Source organism: Panthera leo, chromosome D3 (genome assembly GCF_018350215.1).
Source record: "Panthera leo isolate Ple1 chromosome D3, P.leo_Ple1_pat1.1, whole genome shotgun sequence".
Lineage (NCBI taxonomy): Eukaryota > Metazoa > Chordata > Mammalia > Carnivora > Felidae > Panthera > Panthera leo.
In genome coordinates this window covers 29,606,718-29,613,193 of record NC_056690.1, presented here as the reverse complement: position 1 = coordinate 29,613,193, position 6,476 = coordinate 29,606,718, and the positions used below count along the sequence as shown (strand labels likewise).

Below are 6,476 nucleotides of genomic sequence, written 5' to 3'. Positions count from 1 at the left end.
AAGGTGCACACTGGGGCAGAGAAGAACCATAAGCAGACACTTGTGTTCAAGCATGCATGTGAGGTGAGGGGGGCGGGGGGTCAGGGTATGGCCAGCTGTCATGAAGGCTGGCTGTGGCCAGGCCTGCGGGAGGTGTTACTTCAGGCGCAGGTGCTCAGTCATACGGAAGTGGGGCTGAAATCTCCAGACAACAAAACTGTGCTCCATCAACACAGACTTTATTTCTCCCTCTGGCTTTCCTGATAAGCCAGCAGAGCTCCTCGTGGGCATTCAGACCACCCTGACCTCTGCTCAGGGCAAGGGCCGGTGGGGGGGGTGGGGTGCAGCACTCCATTGGAGCAAGAGGATGAGCAGGGAATCAAGCACTGGGTGCAACTCATAGGCCTCACGGAGCATGACTGTGGCCCACATCTCTGGAGTCACTGCTGACATCGGGCTCCACTTGAGACTCGGGAGAGCTCTGGGGTTTGCCCTTGTCCCCAAAGAAGTCATTATTCTTGTCCTCGTCCTCTTCCTCCTCATCACCTTGACTGTCCATGTCTACAACTTCCTGACACAGATCGGAGCCCCTGTCTGTGCCAGTGAACATGAAGGGCCTGGGCTCCTCCTGGCTCTTGGGCTCCTTCTCCTTGAGTGTAGTATCCTCCTGAGTTGGGAGGAGCTGAGGGTCCAGCAACTCACTGTGGAGAGTGGGCTCTGTGTCCTCCTGATTCTTTTGGGTGGACAGCTCAGGCAGCGTGGAGGGGGACTCCGTGTTGCTCCGGGGCGCCCCCTGGTGGGCAGTGCTGCGGTGGGCGGTGCCGCGGTGGGAGTCGTGCTGGGACGCTTGTCTAGACAGCTGTGGGGCCCACTCTGCCTCCTCCAGCTTGCGCAACAGGCAGTTCCAGTTGATCTTTGAGGACAGGCAGATTTGGGAGCCCTTCACTTTCTTGAAGCCCAGGAGGAGGTCCACGAGCGTCTCGGTGACAGGGAAGGAGATGAAGCCTAGCTGCTTGGAAAGGTTCTTCTCGAATTTGTACTTGCAGATGAGCAAGGACACGACCTGCTCCACCAAGTAGTTGATGAGCTCCTGGTACAAGGGGTTGGAGAGGTGGGATATGGTGGACTTGGATGAGATGGAGGGCAGTGGCTTCTTCTTCATGAACTTGTAACTGGGGCTCTAGTGCAATAGCCGGGGAGGGAAAAGGAGACACGTCATGCCATTCCTGATGCCTCAGGATGCCCCTCACACCCGAGCACCCTCCATCCACATCACCCACACAGATGCCACGCTTGTTGCACTAGTGTTATGGCCTTGCCACATCTGCTATCCTGTCTCAATCAGCAGCTGAGCCCTGGTCCTGCATGTGGGCCACACCCTCACACTTAACACACTGTTCCCACACTTGACCAAACCGGTCAGGCCTGGGGCCAGGCTGGTGATGTCAGTCACAGTGCCACCCAAACTGGAGCGTGGATAACCTGGGCTCTGGTAGATTGTCCCCCAGACCAAGGTTCAGAGGAAGGAAGCCTGCCTCGGCCTTGATGGGTGAGATGAAGGTCAGGGGCTGTGCTGGGGGTCTACCAGGGTGAAGCCACCTATGTCTTCTCTGTACTCTTTCTGAGCAACTCCCTCTCAGCAAACACACTGGAGGATCCTAGGTTAGTGGGAGCACAGGTAGCTGGGCCTAGGATGTGGGGCCCCACTCTGGGCTTAAGCTGCTGTCTACAAGGGACAGGACCCTCCCCACATAGAAGGGCCCCTCAGATTCACAGGCAAACATTACAAAAAGACCCAGAATAAAATCTTGGCTTTATTCATCTTCAACAACACCTGACAGTAACCAGGCCAGGATTTCTGCTCCCAATCAGTTCGTCCCCAGCTCAGGTGGTTTCCACAGTGCAGGGCAAGATACCTGTGATGGTGGCTAAGGGTGGTTGCTGAAGGAACCCTTCCCTAAACCCCCTTGTCCCACCCTTGAGGTCACCTCTGGATACAGTGAAGCAGATGGGGAGAAGCTTCTTACTGAGGAGGCAAGTGGTGAGAACACGGGGAGGTGGTGGGAGACGTGAGGGGAGAGGGAGATGAGAGGAACTGTGCCCTGGGTGGTGGGCTGGGTCTGGCTGGAGGGCCCTTCAACCACGATCCCAGGGGCAGGCAGGGTGAGGTGCAGGCTCCACCAGGGCTGGGCCTTCTGGCTGAAGCTCAGGGACCCTGAAGTAGGTATGGATGGTGTCTGTATTTCAGGGTCCTGGCCAGGCACCTCCTGTCTGCGGTGGGGTGAGGGGACCTTGGGTTCTTCTGTGGGTGTTACCTTGAGCCTGAGTCTGGTGGCCACTTGGGCACTGGACATGGGGGAACCACCTTCCTTGGGCTTGGCCTGTCCTCTGCTCTTGGTGCTCTTTCTGCGAGCCATCTTGGGGCTGGAGGTTCTGGTGGGTAGCATATCATAGGGCTCCTCCTCATCAGTGGGTGTGGCTAGCTTGGAGCCTGGCATGGAGTCAGAGTTGGGCTCTGTTGCGGGCTCCCATTCTGATGGGAAGAGAGGGCAGCCATCATGGCGGCGGGCACCACGGAGCTTGTCCACAGCCTGGCTGACCACACTCTGCAGGGCAGGGAAGAGCTGGTGCTCAGCCAGAAAGTCCAGAGTCCGATGGGGCTCACGGAATGAACAGTAGCCAGGCAGGTCAAAGGATGCTGGCTGGCTCAACAATGACTTGATCTCCTTATTAAACTCTTGCTTGAGGCAGATCAGTTCCTGTTCTCCAGGGCCCAGCTCTGATGTTTGAGGTGTGCCTGAGCTTGAGCCCAGCTGGCCTGAGAACCAGGACAGAGGCGGCTCCTGGGTCCACTGGCTGCTGGCATGGCTGTCCAGTGAATCCCACAGCAGGGAATCCCTCTGGAAGCAGGACTGATCCAGGCCTTTCTGCAGAGAGAGGGGGACTTTCAGGGGCAGCCAAGCCAGGCCTAACCCTAGCCCTGGGTTCTTGACTGGGGTCCATCCCGCCTACCCTGTGCCATGGCCCTGGATCTCACCCCTCTGTTCTCCAGCTTCAGCAGCCGTTTGAGGTTCTTCTCCAGCAAAAGTTTGTCCCTCATGGGTGGCAGTGAGCCCATGCCATGGATGCCCAGGTCACTGTCCTGGCTGTGGGATCCCAGCCAGCCAGCTGTGAGGCTGTTATGGGAGTCAGACATGGAGCTAGAGCAGGATGGGTAGTTGTTGGGACATCCAGTGCAGAGGCTGGGCCGGACACGGTGCCAGTGCATGGTACTGAGGCTAGGCTGGGCACGTACCCGCCGCCTACCCCTTGGTATCTCTATTGGGTCCTGCACCTCCACCAGTGGCACCCCAGCCTCTGTCTTCATGGTGGTCATGCGCTCAGTGGCCTCCTCCACCACCGTCTGTAGGCTGTCCAGCACCTGGCCTTTGACAAGGAAATCCAGGAAGTTACCGAAGGGCCGAGGGTCCCTTGGGTTTTGTTGGTGGCCACGGAGCCCTGAACTGTCTGTGAGAGTGTACCTCGATGGTGGGTGTGGCATGTGGCCCAGCTTGGAGACTTGTCCCATTTCCAGGAACAGTGGCTTCTTAGGCAGCTGCACCAGAGCAGACAGGCATCATGTCATATAGGGCATGGATGCTCCACAAGGAGTAGGGGGTTTCCTGGAGGTCCTCCTAGGGCACCAGGAGCTGGGTGGGAGTGGGCAGTGGAAGGCACTGTGTGTGTGTGTGTGTGTGTGTGTGTGTGTTTTGTTTTTTATAAAATTTATTGTCAGGAACTATGTTTTAGAGTCAGGAAGTTTCTAGGTCTGGACCCTGGCTCTGCCACTGCAGGTTGTGACACCATAGGCATGATGGCCCCTCTTGAGGTCCAATTTCCTCTTCTGCAAAGTGAGGCTTGATTTCAGGTCATCCTAACGCTTCCCTGACACATACATTTCACATATATAACATGTGGCTAGAGAGTCAGAAAGCCCACTTCTGCCCTCACACAGGGCAGGACAGAAATGGGCAATCACAAACCCCTTTGAGCCCTACTTGGGTTCCTCACCTGTCCTTAGAGCAGACCAGTCCTGTCTCCACTGCACAGACCACCTGTAGTCCTGAACCCTCGGCTCCCCATGGCTGTTTCTGAAACTTTGAGCCTTGGGCCCTGAGTAGACTCCATGCTTCCACTCTGGAGTACCAGTCTACCAAGCTCCTCCCCAGCTGCTGGAGGTCAGGGGACACAGTGAATGAAGTTTGAGGGTGACTAGGGCCCAGCAGGGGGTGAGAGGAGTGGTCAAGGTGATAAGGATGTCACTACCAGGCCCAGAGAGGAGGTCAACAGGCACTGAGAAAGGGGGGCTGTGGTCTGGGGTGCTGGAGCTGGCGGGGAACATTTTGGGGGTCTTAAAGTCAGGGTCCTGCCAGACACACTTACCCGGGCCACGTAAGTGGTGTGGCCGGCCTCATCGTCTGCCAAGTATCCTGAGTGATGGCGGCAACTGGTCATGGTGAGGGTGAATTGCTGTCTGCCTCCTCTCTCTCTGGTTCCGAAGCACAGCCACGGATTCCTCTCTGCGCCTGGCGGGGAGATGGTGTGAGGGTCTCCCTAGGCCTCAATGAGTCCGACTCTCCCTTCGTCTGTCAGCCACTGTGTCAGCAATCCCCGGATCCGCAGGTTCCTCGCTCCCCTTACCCCACGTCCTTCACATGTCGGGCCCTTCCTCTGCTCGGAATTCCCTGGGTGTCTGCGCACGGTCCGTCCGTGTCCAGAGTCGTCGGGGCTGAGGTCCCCAAGGATGTCCGCATACTGTCTCTGACCATCTCTGGGCCTGGATGTTTCCGACCCTCCCTCCTCCTAGACCCCGGAAGCCCTGTTGTCTGCCCCTGGTTCAGAGCTGACCCGCTCACCAGAGTCCGTGCCTCGCTCAGTGCCAGTCAATATAGCCTGGGCCCACTCCAGGGAGGCGACACAGAGCTCTGGAGTTGGCCCATGTCAGCAGGGCTTGCTCATTTACATGCTACGTCCTGATTGGTTCGCAATGCTGTCTAATTCCGCCACAATGGTTGAGGGCGGGACCCAGGCTGGCCCCTCCCCCACTTCCTCTGAATTTGCCTTGCCCATATTCACTGTGGGAGATTCAGGGGTTGCTTCCGACTGTTCCACGTAGGAGACTGGGCACCTGAGGGAAGCCCTAAGGGTCAAAGCCACAGTCTCCTCTGGTGACACAAGCACTTTCCTCCTGGGCCTCCTGATCCTTTCTAGGGTCCTCTCCTTGCCCAGTGTGGGGGAACCCAGGAGAGTCTTCAGCCCTCTCCCTCTGCAGTGTCCCTGAGCACAATGGTAAGAGTCCCGGCTCTAAGTCACAGACCTAGCTTCAATTCCTAGCTCTACTGTTTCCTCCCAGTGTGACTCAACCTCTTGTCATCTGCTCCTCCTCTGTAAACAGTTGAATGTTCTTCCATATGAGAATATAGAGATTAAATCAAATCTGCATACAACACACCTGACACCCCAATAAGAGCCCTGTGTATCTTTACCTCCTTTCCCCCTCTGCCCAGTAAACTCCTCCTAATGTCCCCCCCAGGTGTCACCTTCCAAGAAGGCCTGCCACCCTCAACAGAATTACCAAAAAAACCCATTCTAGGCTCTGCTACAAGGTATTGTTACTCATTTACCATATGGTGCTCCTTGGGGGTAGGAACAGAGGCACACACCCCTAATCTCTAATATTTCTAATACCAGTAAGTGCTCAATAAATGTCAGTTTCCTCTTTCCAATCTGCTTACCCTCAAGGGCTGTGGTCTTTTCAGGATCAGCTTCCCAGTGGAGAAAGATAGTTTAAGTCCAACAATTCAATAATCACAACTCAACACAATAACCCTTATGCCAAGAGGTTGATAAGGGCTCTATGAGGCCTCTGATCCATACAATGTCCCACAAGGAACATATTATTTGTTATCTCAAATTCAGCTCTGCCTTCTCTGCCCCTGACCCAGGGGGCTGCTAGGGTCTAGAGGACCAGGGTAGACCCAGAGCTTTGGAGGTCAAGTCGCAGCTCCACTACTGGCAGGGTCACTTTGGGCAAGCCACTTTTCCCCTCTGAGCCTCAGCTTCCTCATCGGCAAAACAGGAATAACATTACCAATCTAATGGGCTGGAGACAAATGCTGCACTTTCCATTGGGAAAAGAAACACAGCCACATCACAATGAAAACTCTCACTGTCAACCATGGTGACTATATAGTCATCAGTAAAGAAAGCTTTTCTGCACCACCAAGGAAAAAAATGAGATTATGAATGTAAAAGTTGTATCCTGGCACAGAGCTCAATTGGGGCAATCAAGGACTAATGCTTCCTCAAATGAAGCCATTGTTATACACGTTTTGTTTCATTTTCTTACTTAGAACGTTCTTTCTAGAATGTTTTTTTTTAAACCTCCTCTTAGAAAAAAAAATCACCAAAGACAAATACGCAGTTGAAAAAGTTCATAGTCACTATCAAAAAAATGA

The 6,476-nt window shown here is 54.9% G+C and overlaps 1 protein-coding gene across 6 annotated transcripts in view; it reads right to left on the bottom strand.

Moving 5' to 3' along the window:
* Positions 1-201: 201 nt before the first annotated feature.
* UBE2L3 (ubiquitin conjugating enzyme E2 L3) overlaps positions 202-6,476 on the bottom strand; it is a 76,152-nt gene continuing 69,877 nt past the window's right edge. For 3 of the 6 annotated variants that reach the window (XM_042911562.1, XM_042911561.1, XM_042911563.1), the window contains 4 exons: positions 4,402-4,544; positions 3,017-3,574; positions 2,295-2,906; positions 202-1,159 (listed from right to left, as the gene is read on the bottom strand). In XM_042911562.1, coding sequence (XP_042767496.1) covers positions 386-1,159; positions 2,295-2,906; positions 3,017-3,574; positions 4,402-4,544 — 2,087 coding nt within the window. In that variant the 3' untranslated portion in view covers positions 202-385. Of the gene's footprint in view, positions 1,160-2,294; positions 2,907-3,016; positions 3,575-4,401; positions 4,545-4,659; positions 4,846-4,874; positions 4,994-5,753; positions 6,101-6,476 lie in introns of those variants that run through there. The other 3 variants (XM_042911566.1, XM_042911564.1, XM_042911565.1) reach the window with 3 other exon arrangements.